This window comes from Vidua chalybeata, chromosome 4 (genome assembly GCF_026979565.1).
Source record: "Vidua chalybeata isolate OUT-0048 chromosome 4, bVidCha1 merged haplotype, whole genome shotgun sequence".
NCBI classification, from domain to species: Eukaryota; Metazoa; Chordata; class Aves; order Passeriformes; family Viduidae; genus Vidua; species Vidua chalybeata.
Window position 1 is genome coordinate 5,144,959 of NC_071533.1, and position 16,701 is coordinate 5,161,659.

The 16,701-nt window shown below is 45.2% G+C and overlaps 2 protein-coding genes across 4 annotated transcripts; one reads left to right on the forward strand and one right to left on the reverse strand.

Annotated features, from left to right (window-relative positions):
- Positions 1–5,689: 5,689 nt before the first annotated feature.
- On the reverse strand, positions 5,690–14,987 carry HNRNPD (heterogeneous nuclear ribonucleoprotein D). Of its 3 annotated transcripts, XR_008430739.1 has the most exons (9): positions 14,716–14,978; positions 11,220–11,388; positions 10,293–10,454; positions 9,411–9,542; positions 8,449–8,548; positions 8,226–8,372; positions 7,232–7,329; positions 6,810–6,916; positions 5,690–6,006 (listed from the first exon to the last, which is right to left on the reverse strand). XR_008430739.1 is itself a non-coding variant. In XM_053941805.1 (8 exons), the coding sequence occupies exons 1-7, from the start codon at positions 14,901–14,903 to the stop codon at positions 7,262–7,264; spliced, it is 966 nt and encodes a 321-aa protein (XP_053797780.1). In that variant the 5' UTR covers positions 14,904–14,977; the 3' UTR covers positions 5,690–6,006; positions 7,232–7,261. The 3 variants fall into 3 exon arrangements, 2 of the variants coding, with proteins under 2 accessions (XP_053797780.1, XP_053797781.1); XM_053941805.1 differs by lacking the exon at positions 6,810–6,916 and having other exon boundaries at positions 14,716–14,977; XM_053941806.1 differs by lacking the exons at positions 6,810–6,916; positions 9,411–9,542 and having other exon boundaries at positions 14,716–14,987.
- Positions 14,902–16,689, forward strand: LOC128786832 (uncharacterized). The gene is made up of 3 exons (XM_053940494.1): positions 14,902–15,023; positions 15,119–15,716; positions 16,573–16,689. The coding sequence occupies exons 1-3, from the start codon at positions 14,902–14,904 to the stop codon at positions 16,687–16,689; spliced, it is 837 nt and encodes a 278-aa protein (XP_053796469.1).
- Positions 16,690–16,701: the final 12 nt, after the last annotated feature.

A 16,701-nucleotide genomic window follows, 5' to 3' on the forward strand; every position in this document is an offset into this window, starting at 1 on the left:
AGTAACAGCAACGCAACAGAATCATTTAACTGATTTAACTAATTAAACAACCATGTTAAAGACAAGGGGGAGAATGTGGGAGGCTGCAATTTGCAATCAAGAGGTGCAACAGTGAGAGTAGAGGATCTGGAAACAAACCAGCTTGAAAGGGAAATACTGTGGGTGTGCGAATCAGGCAGGCAAGGCAAAAGTCAGAAACCTGAGAAGGCCTTTTCAGTCCCCCCACCATCTCAAGGAACATTTGAGCCAGAAATTTTATGAAAATGCACTTTTCTCCTCTTTTTAAGAGGAGAGAAAGACAACAGCTAACTTGTTAACTATTCTGCATAAATATATATATAGAAATGTCAAAAAGTGATAAACGCTCCAATTTATTGCTCTGGTACTTGAACTGTGAAAATATTGAAGGAGAAGGAAAAGGAGAAGGAAATTGATTACTGAATAGTGTGTTCATAGACCTGCTGCCACCCAGTGTCAAGGGAAAGTATAAATATAATTAGAAAGGCTACAGAGATAAAATTTCAACCAAAGTCTTAGAAAAGGCAGTTTAAAGCAGTAAAAACCCTTAATGCTTAAGGGATCAAAGCTTGTGCTTCCTACAGCTCTTGCTGACAGAGGGTCCAGCATGTTACTACTCAGGAAGCCCCAGGTAACTTCAGTTGCTGCTTCTTTAAGCTCTGGCTCGGTCTTGCAGCTCCAGGTCCTGCACAGTTGTGATGAGAGATGCTGCTGCTGCTCAGTTCAGGTGATTTCAATTCCAGTTACTGAACACTCCAGCCTCTTATAGCTTTGGCTTGTGTTCAGTTGAAGGTGATTTCAGGTCCAGCTTGTTGAAACTCCAGCTTTTGTGTAATAGTTCTGACTTCCTACAGGTCCAGCTGATAGACATAAGCTTATTTTGATTTCCAGCTCATTCCAGCTCCACTTTCTTGAAGCTCTACCCCCAGTACTGGATGCTCAGAAAGAGTTTCTCCTGCTTCTTCCAGTATCTGCTGATGGACATTTTCCAGCATGTAGCTCAAGTTATTTGAAGTCATAGGTTAGTTCAGCTCCTGCTTCTTGAAACTCCAGTTCTACATAACACCTCTGGCCACTGGCCAGAAGAGTGGGAACACTGGTGGGACAATGTTTTTTTGGGAGGGCACAGATACTTGCATTGGGAGGCCAAAAGTTCTCAAATCCCACACCCGTGGATTCCTGTGCCTTCCCAAAACCACTGCCACAGGCCTCCTGGGAATCAGGGGAAACCAGGCTCCAGGGTTTTAGTGACTCATGCAGGCACTGAATTCATTTAATGGAATATAAAAGCCAGGCCAGCACACCATCGACCCCATGGATCTCATCATAAGCTCTTTGTCAGTGCTGGCTGCAAATATGTGCTCTGTATCCATGGGCAGGCAAGAGCAACATCATCTTCTGTCAATTCCCTTGGATGCAGAAGATAAAAGCTCTTTTTGGATGGCCTGTCACACAGTTGTCATCTCCTGCCCAAAAGCTTGTTTGGGTTTGGATTTATTCTAGGCCAGTTCCTGCAGAAAATACTGTTCTGTGCTTGCTGGCCAGCCAGGACTGGAGGCAGAGGGAGATGTGTGAATGGATGTCCACGTGTTCCCAGCTGGCAGCAAACACAAAGCCCAACCAGCGTGCAAGTGGCTGAGCAGACAGCGCAGGAGCCGTGGCATGCATGACAGGCGCCAGATCAGCTCACGCATGAGCACGCCACAGCTTTATGCATGAACAGCCCATGACACTATGGACAACATCCCATCATTTCACACATGAATGTCCTAAAGCTTCGTGCATTAGTGCCCCATTAGCTTATGCATGGGTGCCAAATTTATTCAGACCTTAGTATCCAATCACCTCATGCACAAGCACTCAGTCTATTGACAAACAAGCCTCGAGACAGCTCACACGAACACCCAATTAATTCATGCCCCAGTGCTCAATCAGCTCACACAGGAGCAGCTATTTCTCATGCACCCACAGCACATGCATGACTGCTGTGCTGGGCAAAAATTGCAGGGTTCAGGTCAGTGATGCCATATTCCCACCCTCTGGCACTTCTTGCTGCAGGTGCTTCCCCACTGAAAATTGGCTCTTTTCAGGAGCATCAGAACTACATTAAAGGTCCCTTGTGCTCGTCCAGAGGTGCACAAAGAAGCCTCCTCTTTCCCCAGAGCACTGAAGGGCTGAGGAGCATGGGCTAGCAGGGGCCAGCACATCTGCCCAGCCCTGGGAAGAGGCAGAGTGTCTTTGCAAGCCCTGTGCCCAGCACCTGACTTTGCCTATCAGAGTTCAGCACTGCCCCCATCTCTGCCTTTGCTTTCTTCAAGGGTTGTACCATAGTCACACAATTTCTCACTACGAGGTAAAAGAATGTTAGTTTTTCCTTACTAAAAAGGTTAAAGTGAGCTACAGAGGGAAGTCACTTTTTGAAGATTATTTGGTTGTGAATATCTATCCACAAGCCTACACTGTTTTGTAACAAAATGAGGACATTTTCTCAAAATGCTTTGCTACTCAGTCACAAACCCACAGCTTTAAGAGAGGACTGATTGTAATTTTTAGCAAGGTATGAATTTCAATGGTCATTTATGAGAAAATGATCCACAGAACAAAATCCTCAAAATAACAGTTTATAGGTCTTTTGCAGCAAACACATTTGTGTGAGTACATTATCACCAGGCTGCTCCAGTACTGGGATAATGATCATGGAATTAGAAGGCAGGGAAGCCAAGCTGCTGGGATCACTGGCTGAGACCATCAGCCTGACCAAATCATGCTGCCTGTATGTAACACTGAAACTCTCCCACTCCTCCAGCAAGGAAAAATATCTATGTATATCTATAAAATATCTATCTCTATGCACAAAGGTTGCAAGGACTATCTTACCTTACAGAAGATGGGCAGGGAACCTTGCCAATTAACTTCAAGCACAAAGTTTACAAGTACTTACATGGTAAGACACTTTAAGTGAAAACTAGACCTGGGCTTCCAGAGGTGTAGCACAGAGCAGTGACAATCCCAGCTCAGCCACCCTTTTGCACTGCTCCTAAGCAAGGCAGCATTTGCCAAAGGAAAATGGTCTCAGCCAATTCTCAGCCTGGCTGAGAAACTGCAAATTCCAATTTACAGGACTGAAACTCCAAGGTCACTACAAAAACGTTCCTCCTCATTGCTCACAAGAGCCAAAGTTGGTTTTAACTTCCCATACATCTGGAAACCAAAGAGCTCAGCCAACACAACACTTTGTTGCCTACACAGTGAGACAGCAAAGCTGCGCAGTGATAATGACACTGCACTGAGAGAAAGCTCACAGCTCTTCTACCACAGCTGACAGAGAAGCTTCCAGATGCCTGCTTTCCTTAGACTTCAAATTTTGCTAACACAAAAAGCTAAGCAAACATTTGTATGTTACTCGCTCTCCTTGCTAAGCTGCCCGTAGCTGTACTGGATATCTGACCTGGGGGTCATGTAACCTACCCCCGTCCCAAAACCAAGTCAAAGAGAGCATTCAGGATGCTATCCAGCTGCAGGTTGAGAAGAAGAACATTGCCTAGGGAAGTTCCTCCAACAAGTCTAAGCAGCAGAGCAGAGTCTCTCTCAGAAGTATATACATACATGTACACTGCTCAGCATGTTCAGTAAGTCATCAAGAACAGCAGCATTTCTACAGTGAAGAAACAGAGACTAGGGACAAAAAATACATTCCTGTAGCCAGCTGCATTTGAGAACTAGGCAAAGACTGAAAAATACAAAAGCTTAATACATTTATTAGTAACTGCTAGCATGTACTGTAGAATAGGCTACAATCTTCATGCACAAGGAATTCGTAAGTACTGGCCAAGCATTGCAAAGCACAGGTTAAATAGAAAGCTGAAACAGCATGCACAACCTCCACAGGCTTATTAAACTGTCCTGAGCATGTAAATCCATCTCACACTTGTCCAATCAATCTGCTCTCAGTCCTATTTAAATGCTACAAGGACCAAAATTAAGGATTCAGAAAAGGGCTGGAGACAGCAGTTGTTTGCAAGTAGCAGGTAGGAAGCAAGTCCAGGTGATAGTTCTCTCCCTGCTCAGGGGTTAATTCTACTCCACTATGAGTGGAGCAAAGCTGGCAAGCAGAGAACTCAGTTTTCATCTCCTACTGCAAAGGAAACAGCAGATGCATATAGAACGTGTCATACTTCGGACACACCTTTTTTTTTTTTTTCTGAAGGGGCCATAAAAGCAAACGAGTAACCTAATGTGACCCAGGTGGTTACAGCACTCCCTACGTCTTCACTTGATCACAGAACAAGCTAATAGCAAGTTATTATACTTTTATATAGCTGTATACTTGCTAATAACAAAACACCAATTAATTACAAAGCCAGCTGGTCAGTACCCTTCCCCTTCAGCTCTAGGTTTTATTCCCTCTCTCAGTATTTTCCCATTTAGCACCTTACCCTTCACAGCACCAGCAAACGCTACCGTGACAAGGACGTTGCGCAGCCTGTGAGGTACAACCAGGCCCTCAGACCGCGCGCTGACATTCCCTACGGCTGTGGCTGCTTAGCATCCTTACCTGGTTGGACACCTTTCACATCAGGTGAAACCCTGCCCTAACTCAGGAGGGCAATTGAGAGATTGTTCACAACTTAAGTCAACCTGTCTAGAAGCAAAGTTCAAACCTTTATTAGGGTAAAACCCCTCCTTAATCTGTGCCTGAGACCAGGCAGACTGTGCTGTTCCACATCTTTCAACTCTAACACACGAGTACAGTCACTGCTACAGCTCTACTCTGGACTGACCAGGAATCTGTGCTGTGATGAGACCTTTGACATGCAGAGATTGGCAGCAGCAGCTTTCACTCAGATATAGGGTATTTTAAATGTTACCCTGCTGTGAGCCAGCCTGTAAACCACCTTTTAGCACTTTTGCTTCAGAGACAGAACAGCGGCTTAAACGCAGGTCTACCCTCTGGAAATGAAGGTACAGACTCAAGCTCATTTGCAGCAGTTTGCCCACAAAGTATCTCTTTGTGGCATTTTCCTAGTACTGCATCAACACCCAAGTAATCAGCAAGTTCCAAAGGTAACTAGAATCCAGGGTGTGCTTACTGATTACCTCAGCTGTTTCCATAACACATGCTGCTGGGCATCTTCTACAATTGTGGCAGCTGCTAAAGATAAACAACAGGTAAAATGCATGCATGTTTTCTGAATCATAGTAGTCCAAAATACAGAAAACGCTTCCTTGACCTTTGTACGCACCACTATCCTCACCGAGTCACTGAGGTCAGAAATCCCCCACCCATTGAAGTGCAGAGCATTATTACAGAGTCTGACGTAGAGTGAAGTAGCAGACTTGCTCGATTAACACTGACCAGTGATTTGTTATTAAAATCACACAGCACATAGAGTAGGAGCTACAACCCAACCCGGCTTGTAGAATTCCCATCCCTTGTAAACAACCTTCCTTAAGTAGCACATTCAACTGGATTCCACCTTTGTTATGTAAGGCACTTAGCAAGAAGAGAACTGGCTTTGGCAAACAAGTACCCTTTATAATCCAGCATTACCTAACTGATGCCATTCCATCGATAGCACAACACCAACACCCACTGTAAAAGAGAGACTGCTTTCCTGATTCAGGACTTGGACACGTGTCTCTGGTCTTGCAACAAAGAGTCAACACACAGTTATACAAAAAGATTTATTAAAAAACCAGTAAGACACTACTACATCATGACACCGTCACACTGGGCTTTGGAACACAAGACTTGAGCTACAATACTGAGGAAGGGGCATAAAACAAATTGATTCTTAAGCATAGCAATTAAGAAATAAGACCATGAAAGCAATTTTTTCTTAATGAAAACTCAATTAAACTTCAGTGGGACCCAACGTCTTACTTCCAATTCATGGACTTGATACAAAAATTAGTTTCAACTGCTATTAGCAGGTAGCATGTGCCACCTCAAATGAATCTTCAAATGAGAAAATACTGCGTCTCCACCTAGGAAAAAGAAAAGAGAAAGAAGTCATTCTGTGAAAATTGACAGCCAGCAGAAAAGTCTTTTTGTTGGCTTTTTTTTTTATTAACAGACAACTGCACTTTAGATACCCCTATTTCCCACTCTATGTAAATATGGTATATCAACATTAATCATGTAAATATATGCTTTTTAAAATTAAAGCTGAACAGAAGAGTCCATGAGCTGGAAATCCACATGTGCACCAATGTTTAAGACAAGCTTTTCATTGTATGTGAATTTACTTAGGAAATGCTTCTTGTCTTAGATGTTATAAACATCTACGATACCCATAACCACCACCAAAACTATTTCGGTGGATGGACCTTCTGGGCCCAAAAGTCGCATTTAAGATTTGTGCCGACCCACTCTAGAGTGTCATTAGCTTATCTGTTAAATTAAGAAAATACAACCAAAAGAAAAAGTTACATTAATTACTATAGTAGGATTGTATTCGGAAGCTAAGGAGAAGTCGACACAACAGGAATTCAGCTCAAGAACTTCTTGCAATTACTGCTACAATGTCTATAAATGGGAAAAGCAAGCATTAAAATAGATTAATAAAATATAAAATTAAGACTGGAAAATCCAGAGACAAGCTGTATCCTTAGAAGAACAAAGTTAAAATTATTCAGTAAGCTGACGTATTTAACCATTACTGGGCCTGTAAAAAATGCATTAAATTACATTACAAATAGTTTTAAAAGCAAAGAAATAAGTGAAGGCAAAGCTTGAAGTATCCATTTTATTTTATAATGCTGATACAGGATGTTGGAAGAGACCATACCAAACGGCAGCATTCGAGAGCGTGAGCATCTCGTACCCTGTCCGCATTGAGCGGGCCTGTGAGAATCGTGAAGTCAGCGCGACACAGGGCCTGCAAGGAAGTTCCCGCTGGCGGGTACAAACAAGGTATAATGTCAGAGTTAGTAGGCAATATTGTTTTGCTGCAATTCCTTAATTTGTACCCATTAGCAGTACTTTACCTGTTAACTTTACTGACTTGTTAATTATAGGGCAAAAGGCAAAAGCTTAAGAGCACCTGTGTTACATATCTTCAAAGTCATTACGTTACATTACGGTAAGCACGTCTGGGTGCTGTGAAATTTTAAAACATTAATCATTACAATATCTTATGCAGCAGATTTCAAAAATTACTATTAATTAAAAAAAAAAAAAAGAGCTTGTAAATATATACTGAGGACATACCTGTTTGGGGTAAGTTGCAAATGGAATAATTTAGTACGGTTTGTAGCTATTTTGATGACCACCTCGCCGAGATACTTTCCCATAACCACTCTGCTGATCTAGACACAACAGAAGGCAATCAGATGGAAAGCTCCAGAGCCCACAACGCTTCACAAGGAAACATCAAAGGCGCCAGCTCAGGCGGCTTTCACAGCCAGCTTCCCTCTCCACAACTTCTAAGCAACACAAAACTACTCAAAACTGTTTCTACCCTTCCCACAATGTCAGCTTCTCCAGAACATCAAGATTTACACCCACCCATTAAACAGCATCTGGGACAAAAATAACCCCACTCATGAAAATCCCAGCTTATTCCAAAACATCAAGTAGTTTTTGCCATACTGAGACAGCAAATCTACCAGAGAACCAGGAAAATGTCCCCAGAAGACTGATGGCCTGCCCTTCAGTACTGTGCATGTGTGGAACTGTGGCTGCCTGCTGACCATGTCCAAACGCAGCTCACAGCCCCACAACCACTGTGGTAACTACAGCCTTCTGTAGATGGAGAGTTCAGTCACTCACTATATGATCACTGCAGGCTTCAGATTCATGGTCTCTTCTTGGCCAAGAGAGCTGCTTCAGGAACCCAAATAGTTTGCAGGGCAGCTGAGGTGGGGCCCTCTCTCTCACCCACCCAAAGTGCTGCCAAACTAAGGGAGCTGAGGGGCACTTTCCAGAATGACCAGGAGAGGCAACACTCCCATCCCAGAGGCACAGACACAGGACTTTCCAGCAGCACTGCAGCCCCACCTCACAACCATGCACACTTGACAGAATGAAGCAGAAAAGTAGGGACAGATGAGTGTCCAAGGACCCTGTGCTCAGCAATACTGATAACTAACTCAGTGGAAAGCCTAAGCCAGTGTGTTATAAAGCCGTCTATCTTTTATACTGCTAGCAGCCATTTTCTTACAAGCAGCAGATTGGAACTTTTTGTAAGTAGTTCAGTACTTACTGCTATAGTCGCCATATCCGTAGTAGTTGTTGTAACCAGTGTAGTCATAGCCTCCATAACCGCCATAGCCTTGGCTGTTGTAACCATAGTTCCCATACCCCTGGTTCCAGTAGTTGCTGTATCCCTGGTTCCAGCTTTGACTGGGGCCTGCAACACAAAGCTCAGATTTAATTTCATTCAGGCTAGTCCCTCACCTTCCAACACTGCAGCAGTACAAGCTTACCTCCACCTCTCCCTCGAGCTCTTCCAACAAATCCTCCCCGACTCCCCCACTGCTGCTGCTGCTGGTACTGTTCCTTTGACATGGCTACTTTTATTTCACACTGGAAATGGAAAGTTAGAGTGAGATCCAATCAGCAAAGATAACCCTCAAACATCACTCTTGAATTTACAGAACACCAAGCAGAAAATTGGATTTGGCCACCCTGGTGCCCTCCCTAAAAAAGAAATGGATAGCTTACACTGACTAACTTGAGAGCAGTTGTGAGACACTGTAGAGCCCATTCTGAAAAGAATGCTTGTTTCTTTGTATGCCTTTCTGTTTTCCCTTTGAACTAAACCTCTGAGGCCTATTCATTTGAGAAAAGTGAAATCAAACCTGAGTTTGGCCAACATACTAAACTCAACTCAACTCTGTTCTGAAGCTTCCACCACATATTTGTGCAAGTACGAGTCCAGCTACAATTTGAATATATGCTACCAGGTTGAAATTCAACCAGGTTTCTGGAAAGAATGCAGCTTCTAACAGGGAAGCCTAATTTCCTATTTCATTTCAGTTTTGGAAGCTCTCTAAGACAAACTGACATTTGCTGATAACAACAAATATATACACAAAGATCCAGCTACCAGGAAAAGCTGGTGCTGCCTGATACAGCAGATCAGTGACACAGCACTCCGCCCACACTGCTGGAGAATGTGGGAGCTGCACTGTGGAAAGTGCGCTGGGGCCCAGCCCTCTCCCCATGGGGGTGCAGTACAAAACCTCACCTGAAACCCTCTAAGCTCAGAAATTAAGGTAACAGTCACCTACATAAATACTTCACGTACCCAATGCCTACATGTGAAAAATAATGCTTACAGGTATTGGCAGACTATTATCCCCAAAGAGATGCAACTGGTAATGTAATTCCCTCTATTGTCACGTTTGTCTAGTTTGTCAATTTCTCTAGGAAGAAATACACCTACTTTACTAAGCCCAACATTGTGGTATTTCTTTTCCATTATTTTCTTCACTGGTTCCTCCTCCTTGAAAGTAATGAAGCAAAATCCACGCCTCTTGTTAGTTTTGTTGTCCATGGGGAGCTCTATGGATTCGACCTGGTGGAAGACAGTGATTTTACTTTTTATCCTGCCATTCACATCACTGCAAAATCCCTCTAACAGTTCATACCTGTTACTGAAATTATTTAGATTTGAATAGGACAATGTGACCTGACTACAAATACAGAGTCAAAGTTCTTTGTACCTATGGCACACGGGACTTCCTAGGCAAACAGAAGTTAAAGCCTTTAGTCCAGAGTGAACTGTCTGTAAGTTTGGAAGAGGGCACATATTTACAACCAAATTCCCTGAACAGAGTTATGACCTGAAGCTGGCACCATCTGATAACCAACAGGGGAGCAGCAGCTGTAGCAAGTTCATACAAGACCAGCTTTTAAAAACTTCAGTGATACTTAGCTCATCTGCACCGCCAAAAACTGGGGACAGAGAAACAGACACTAACTACACAGTTGCACAGAATTTAGGCAGAACTGTCTCAATCTGTGCTACAGGAGATGAGCTGAGGTGGCTGAAGAACGTCTCACTGAACTGACCAAAGCACCCTGCTTGAAACACTGCCTCCCTCTCTGACTTATCCCAGCTCCCCCTTCCATCAAACCAGGCTGTTCAACTCAGAACCTGTAATTGAAACATCAAAATTCTGACCACTAACACACACGGAACTACAATGGCCATAAAGCTTGTATTAGCATCCATGCAGGCTGCACATGGGGGATGCTTCTTTTTAATAAATTTGTGAAGGCAGAACAGGTTCCACAAGTAAAAGTAGTTTGTTTCACTACATACCTCACCAAAACCTCCAAAATATTCCCGTATTTTCTCCTCAGGTGTGTCTGGAGATAAGCCCCCAACAAAAATCTTTTTAACGGGTTCTTTTGTTTTCATGGCTTTAGCTCTTTTTGGATCAATGACCTTTCCATTCAGCTTGTGTTCTTTCTGGTCCATGACCTGAGGATAATAAAAACACAGTTTTACACAGTTCAAGCTAAATGTTTCACTGATGTTTGGAGTAAGTCCAAAATTGTTTCAATTTCAAGACTTGGATCACACCAATAATTTGTTGCACAAAGTTCTGTGATTTTTGATCACTATCCACTGACACAGACAGCTCTGACAACTGGAACCACTTATTAGCCAGCAGAAGCAAGAGTGTAACATCTCTCAAAAAGTACTCTTCTCATCCTCAAACCTTATGAAGTAAAAAATCTGTACTTTAGCTATCACAAAGGTCATAAAGGTGAAAATTTTTCTGTGTGCTGTATCCACAGCATTTTAGAAAAGTTAACAACCAGTTTTTGCTTGGATAAAGCTTAAATGTATCAAAGCTATTGGCGCTACTCTAGGGGGTCACGGTACAGCTCAGGAATGCAAAAACTAGAAGATCTTTGCAAATGCTGCTTTCACAGCAGAAGGCAGCAGACATTTATACACTGTATTTTTCAAGTGCCCAAGTCCAAAGACTTGAAGAACCTGTAAGTGCACAAATCCATACCTCAGGAATCACTGCTGGTCCTGCACACAGCATCACGAGTAAGATGGTTCATAAGAACCATAAGAAGTTCATAAGAAAGCACTTTCAACAGGCACATTAAACATGCTGCACCCCTGGATCATCTTTACCAGAAGATGTAAGAACAATGCCTACAGTCCTCCTAGTGAGCGCTTTATCTCTGATACCTGAATTTTGAACATGTTTCATTACTTTAATCCCACCTTATCCACGCTCTCCGACTCTTTGAAGAGTACAAAGCCGAAGCCTCTCGATCTCCCAGTGATGGGGTCCAACTTCAGAGTGCAGTCTACGACTTCACCAAACTTGGAGAAGTAGTCCTTCAGATCCTTCTTTGTTGTGTCCCAGCTAAGGCCACCAATGAACATTTTCCTGTTAAGACAAGTTGGTCAATCTGTAAATGTGTGTTACCCAAAATCCTGCACTGCCAAGCTTTATGAGCTCAATAACCTAATGCATGGAACTGGCAGGATTTTATCAGTCATGTCACTACACACACAGGCCTGCACTTTTTGACAACTTGCTTAAGTGAGTCTGGCCAGGACAGATAAAGACTTCCACATACACAAACGTTTTCCACTGTCTTCTGCTGCAGCTGCTTACTCTGCTGCACCAAGAAACCACTAGTAGTAGTGACAAAAAAATATTTTACTACTTCTTTACATCCCTATCACACGTTTAATTCCATCCAGTTCTCCGTGGAGCCTCTGCACAACTGCTCATGAAACACACGCAGGCAGATTAGATTTGTAAGGAAGTGTGGTTAAAACAGAAGCATTTATCTACCAGTCTGGACATATGCCCAAATTAATAAACTAAAATAAATAAAGTTTAGTCAAGTTCCCTTCCCCAAAAAGTAGTTATGAAAAAGCAAAGTATTGGATATTGGACGGTCAGAAGTTCTCTTTCCTCACAAAACTTTATATATAAACACCTGGCTTAATCCACTGTCATCAACAGAATGTCTTTCCCGTATTTCTACAGCGCCAGTGCTGCTGGGCAGATGTGTACAGCACATAATTCATAACCTGTATTTTCAAAAGCACACTGGAAGCTTAGAATCAAATCATGACCATCACACCATGTTAGTAAGGCATAAAAAAAAAATTAAAATATGAAAAATCAAGCCACTATACACACAAATGAAACATTCCAGGTTATTAGGCATAGGGCTTAGGAACCCATTCAAAAGAGGATTTGATTTGAGATGATCTCTTCTAATACTGAGAAAGAAGATTTTACCGTGAGCTCTAACCAAAAAATTTGATCCATTATTATTATAAAAGCACTTTCTACAAAGCTTTGCCCATTTTCACTGTCCCAACTTATTTCACAATCAGACACAGTTATCAGAAAACCTGAAAAAACACTGTATCATGTTTCCAACCCTTCCACTTCCCACGCACAAATATTCCTGCCAATCATGTAAAAGAGCATGGCACCTCCACCACTCAGACTCTCTCGAATCAAAAGCTGCTCCTGTGAAATACCTCTTTTGACTTAGCTGTGCTCTCACAGAATTAACAAAAGCATTCTATTTCTGACAAAAATCCATACAGATGAGGGGTGCAGGAGCTTCAGAGGTTTTTATAACAAGTCTCCAAATCTGTAAAGAAGAAGCACCAGCTCCCCATCCCTTTATCCACTTTTCCAATTAGTTCCAGATCTCTCTTAAGGAAGTACCAACAGCCCTTTCTATCAGCTGTGACTTCTTCCTGTCCTCACAGAAGAAATGGCCCGGGCTGGTAAACCAGCAGCCTCACACCAGCACAGGGAGTAAATCAAAGGAGCTTTCTGCCCTTTGTTCACCCATCATTGAGGTCCTGCTGTTCTGTGGAGGGTTTTTCAAGCAGCCAAACAGCAGACCCAGAGGATGCAGCATCATGTTTCTGACCCATGGGGGGTAGCGATGCTCCAGCAGCTACTACTGAACTGACACCTGCTACACAAACCACGTGTCTCGATACTAACATACAGACCCCACTTTGCATTCCTAAGGACAGGCAGACCAAGAACACGAGCTTGAATCCCACAGCCTGGGAAGGTTTTTCATCTCTCCACGCAGGAACTGCACCTTTGAGCCCAGGCACAGCAGCAAACCCACGGCTGCTTCAGTCTGCCCCTACATCAACTACTGCTCCAAGGGAAACTGAGCTCAGGTCAGGGCTACGCCACAAACATCAGCACAACCATTCAGGAGCGGTGTCACAGCTCTGCCAAAAGCTTGTAAAACACATAATTTCCTCGCCCACAGTCTGGCTGGTCTAAGCCACATCAGCACATAGAGTTTCTCAAAATAAGTTACCAGAAGTGCACTGGGAAAGCTTTCAAACCTCAGACTTAGCTAAACAAAGTATCAGAGATATGCTTTTTTTCCCTTTACTAACCAGAAGTGTTATCAAAATCTTTGTTTCCAGTACAGCATGAAGAATTGATGGGCCAAAAAGGCTGAACTAGAGTACAAGTCAATGTGTGATATGTGTAATCACTGCACCGCTTAGAGACAACTTTTTCTAAGCTCTCTTGCCTCAAAAGAACCTGAGTTTGCACATGAAAACCCTTTAATTGGTGTGTATTCAAGGATAATAAGTAAAACAAACATGCAAACTCCAAAGGCATTTGAAACTGTTAAGAACAGCTGAAAAGTAACAAAACCATTTTAATTTCTGCTAATCCCAGCAAAATGCTCAAAAAATGGGTCCCTCTCCGCATTATCCCAGATTATTAAAATCTCTCTCAGCAACATCCCAGCTTATTGCTGAAGGAGAAAGACACTCAGGAAGGTTTTGCAGCAGGTATCTTCAGGATACAGCAGTTAGCACTCCTTTATCCAGGTTATTTTCTGCCTTGACCAAAAACAGACCTGCAGCTCGAGTTTCACGGGCCCGACAGGAGACAGCAGAGCGCAACAGCCTGTCCTGTCACTGGATTTATTACACACAAATTTCACCGGCAATACAAAAGGGACACTGCCCCAGGCAGAGACCCTATGAGGATCAAAAGCTGTCTTTACTAGCCATAAAACAGAGTAACAGAACATGCTGAGTTGGAAGGGACCTATCAGAATCATCAAGTCCAACTCCCAGCCCTGCACAGGACAACCCAAGAGTCACACCATGTGCCTGAGAGCATTTTTCAAGTGCTTCTTGAACTCTGTCAGACTTGGTGCTGTAACCACTTCCCTGTTCTATTGCCCAACCGCCCTCTAGGTGAAAAACCTTTTCCTGATGCATAACCTGGACCTCCCCCGGCTTAGCTTCCCGCCTTTTGGACTCCTACTTCTCAAGTTCAGACACCACCTAACGTAATCCGACAAGTTCCATGAGAAGCAGAGGCATGTTTTAGGCTGGGAAGAAGTGCCGGCACCTGGCGCTTCTGGCATTCAGATGACACACAGCAATGCCTGCAGCACAGGGCAACGCAACCAGAGCATGCGGCTACACCGAGTTACTGTCTTCACGCAAGCACCGCACTTTAACTCACAGAAAAGGCATCATTAAAAAGAAAAATAAGTAAAGAGGGCCTGTAGTTTGAGGTACATCACACCATTTGTACACCGCGGGACCAGACACCGCCCCCGCCGCTCGGCCCGTGACGTCGCCGAGGCGCCAAGTAAACAAACAGGGCAGCGAGCGGGGCCGGGCCGGGCCGGGGGCGCCGGGCCCCGCCCGGGACACACAACCCGCCCCCGCCGCTCACCCCTCGTCCTCCTCGTTCTTGCTGGCGTCGATCTTGGCTCCCTCCGACTCGACCCCGCCGCCGCCGCCTCCCCCATCGGTGCTCCCCGGCCCCGCCTGCCCCTCAGGCTGCTCCGCCGGCTCCGCCGCGCTGCCCCCGGCGCCAGGCGCTACCGCCGCCGAGTCCAGAGCGAACTGCTGATCCGACATGGCGCCGCCGCCCCGCACCGGCCACCCCCGGTGCCGCCGCCTCCCCGCCGAGGCCCCGGCCCCGCTGGCGGCCCCGGCCGAGCGCGCTGATCCCGCCGATCCCTCCTCCTCTTGCTCCCTGTTTTTAATGGCGCCGCCACCGACCCAACCTAAAATGGCGGCCGGAAGGAGCGCGGCGGGCGGGACACGTGACACCGCCCCCGGCGGGCCGTGAGGGAGCGCGGGGGGAGCTCCGGCACGGCCCCCGGGGGCAGCTCCGGCACGGCCCCCGGGGGCAGCTCCGGCACGGCCCCCGGGGGGAGCCGGAGCCTGGGACCGGCGTGGACAGCCACGGAATCGATAGGGTTGGACTGGGCGTCTGGAGTCCGTACAGTTCAACCCCTCCGCCCAAGGCAGGGCCACTTGGAGGGGGTGACACAGGAACGGGTCCGGGTGGGTTTGGAATGGCTCCAGAGAGGGAGACTCCACAACCTCCCTGGGCAGCTGTTCCAGTGGTCTACTGCCCTCAATGTAAAGGAGTTCTTCCTCAAGTTCAGGTGGTACTTGTTGTGTTTGTGTTTCTGGTCATTGCTCCTTGTCCTATCACTGGGCAGCACTGAAAAGTGCCTGGCACCATCCTCTTGGCACCTGCCTTTGAGATATCCTTGTGCATGGCTGAGGTCCCCTTCATTTTTCTCCAGACTAAACAGGCCCAGCTCCCAGGATCTCTTGAGAGAGATGCTCCAGCCCCCTCACCATCTTTGTGGCCCTTCACTGGACCCTCTGCAGGAGCCCCTCGCCTTTCTAGTGCTGAGGAGCCCAGACCTGCACCAGGTACTCCAGCTGCACTTCACTAGCACCAAGTGGGAGGATCACAGATTGAAGTAAAACTTGGCTCTTAGCAAGGATTTGTGTATTGACAATCCACTGGAGCAATGAATCCATGTTCTTGTGGCACAAGTCTCCCTCAGCTGCTGTGGAGGACAGTGCTGGATCCAGCTGCGCTCACAAATGCAGCGTATGATCTCGCACTGCTGTGGCTCCTTGCTGATTCTTTAATTTGTAGTCAGTGACATCAGTGAGCTTTAACAAGCAAGGGTTATTTTGATGCCTGACTAGGTATTTGTGCTGAGAAACATCACATCTTCAGGCAGACTGCTGCAATCCTCTTGCCTCAGACAAAATGCACGTGCTCCTTTACCCATCCCAACTACTCTCCTAATCCGGAAATGTGCTGGGTTAACACAGCGTTCCTTCTCCAGCAATCAGGCACTCAGGCTTTTAGTTGTTGCTTGCTAGTGTGCACTAGATAGGAAACCTGTTTTCTGATCCAGGTAAGAAGAGTCTAGTACAGCACCTAACTTGTACCAAGTTGTACAGAAAATAGTTGCTGAGCCTAAAGTTCAAGAACTTGTAATCTGCTTGGAACTGGAATAGAAGTGCTGTGGGAAAGTAATTAAGCTACATTCCAGAATACTTGAGGTTTTAAGTGCTTGAGAAGCCTTGAGAAACTCCCAACTCCTCAAGCAGTGTTATCAGCATTGAAAAGGTGCTGCTATAGTTCTAGATCCCTCCTGACATGTACAAAACTGGCAGCGTTGTGCCATAGACCACCCCCTCGCTGCTGCAGAGGGCAGGACGTGACTCTGCCATCTTCCAATGCTAATTCCAAGCACTCTGGTGCTCTCAGGACAGACCAGGAGGAAGAAGGGGGTGTACAGACCTGTTCCTTACAGTAACCCTCATCTCCAGAGAGGTACCTGCCCTTCTCTCCAAGCAAAACTACAGTTGCACCACTTTAAGGTGACAGCAAGACTCC